At 42.2% G+C, this 1,579-nt stretch overlaps 1 protein-coding gene across 3 annotated transcripts in view; it reads right to left on the bottom strand.

The window, feature by feature from the left end:
* LOC107095330 (myosin phosphatase Rho-interacting protein-like) overlaps positions 1–1,119 on the bottom strand; it is a 55,416-nt gene extending 54,297 nt beyond the window's left edge. The window contains exon 1 of one of the 3 annotated variants that reach the window (XM_015391372.1): positions 206–1,119. In XM_015391372.1, the coding sequence (XP_015246858.1) occupies positions 206–328 (123 nt within the window). In that variant the 5' untranslated portion in view covers positions 329–1,119. The remainder of the gene's footprint in view (positions 1–205) is intronic. The other 2 variants (XM_015391371.1, XM_015391373.1) reach the window with 2 other exon arrangements.
* Between the last annotated feature and the right edge of the window lie 460 nt (positions 1,120–1,579).

The following is a 1,579-nucleotide window of genomic DNA, read 5'->3' as shown; positions in this document are numbered from 1 at the left end:
GAGACTAAAGTCAGAGTTCCGAGACTAAAGTCAGAATCCTGAGACTAAAGTCAGAATCCTGAGACTAAAGTCAGAATCCTGAGACTAAAGTCAGAATTTAGACTATTTCCCCCCATAATAAACTGAAGTATTTAAAAGTATTTTTTCAGTGGCCCAAATCCTTTAGAATCTAAGAGCGATGAAGCAGGGTGTGAATCTGGCTCACCTGGGTCAGGTCCTGGTCGGTCAGCAGATGCAGCTCTCTCGGTTTAAAACAGTTCTGACATTTACTCTTGTTGAAGAAGTTGGCCTGGAATTTCCTACAGCTGTTTTCCTTTGCAGCAGACATTATATTTTACAGGTTTTCCAAAAGCTGGGAGTTGCTTTATTTCCCAAAGACCTTAATGTTGGTTTTCCGCTCTTCTCCCCCCTTTCCTCTTATCCCAACCTGGAATAAGCTCCAGCGCTGCGACGCATTTCCAACTAACAAACGCAATTTACGGACTTCAGCATCTGCTGCAAACGTTTCCTTCCCTTCGTTTAGACTGAATCCAGCTGCAGCTTTCCGGAGGAGCTATTAGCTGCCATTAAGCCAGGCTTTCCAGCAGCCAGCCCAGGGATGAACGCCTTACACTCCCTGGCCTCCAACCACAAAGAGAAGAGGGGAGAAGGAGGCTAATATCCTGTTAGCTTCCCAGAGGAGCTCAGGCTCAATAGTGGGATGGGAACAACGGCTGCCGTTAAGATGCAGGCAGATAGAGCCCATTCAGCAACACGGACTCAAACATAAATAAAAGCTTATTTATAAAACTCCATGAGCAGGGGCAGCTCCATGCGAAGTTCATCCAGTGCTCCGGTTAGCGGTAGAGGCTAGCAGGCACAAACACAGCTAATGAAATCCTCTCCTCACTCGCTTCTTCAACTTCACTTCGTTTCCTTTTTTTATTATAACGTCGAAGGTTTTAGAGAACCAAAAGTTAAAATCCTTTCCTTCCTGGTAAAAAGAAAAAAAAAAAACTAGAGGGAAGGGAGGCGGTTCCTGCTCAAACCCAGCGGAGGAAATGAGCGTTTAAAGGTTCGCTTCCATAACTAGCCTCCTTAGTAGCTGCAGCGGCTTTATTTTCTGCTTTCCCAGCGGAGCGACGAGTAGAGGAGAGGAGAGCAGATCACACACAGCCTCCTGGAATCCGGAGGGATCTCGCGATAACTGGGAGCTGCCGCCACCCGCAGTCAGGATAGGGTTACTAAAGAGTTGTTTTTTTTCACAACCACAAACCACTTTGTTTTTACTTCCACACATAAATCATAATATTAAATTAATACATAAATAAGTACAATGGAAAGATACAGAAGAGCATTAGACTCACTGAAAAAAAGTTAACTGACTTTTAAATATTATTTCAGTTTAATATGGGAAAAAAAGAATTCTGACTGAAGTCTTTATCTCAGAATTCTGACTTTTTCTCATATTTCTGACATTTTGATTGATCATTTATTTCGAACACTTAACTTTAATCTCAGTATAATCTCAGTATTCTGACTTTTTTTCTCATAATTCTGACTTTAATCTCATAATTCTGACTTTTTTTCACAGGATTCT

This window comes from Cyprinodon variegatus, unplaced genomic scaffold, assembly GCF_000732505.1.
Source record: "Cyprinodon variegatus isolate N-32 unplaced genomic scaffold, C_variegatus-1.0 Scaffold538, whole genome shotgun sequence".
Classification (NCBI taxonomy): Eukaryota; Metazoa; Chordata; class Actinopteri; order Cyprinodontiformes; family Cyprinodontidae; genus Cyprinodon; species Cyprinodon variegatus.
This window is presented reverse-complemented; position numbering and strand designations above follow the sequence as displayed.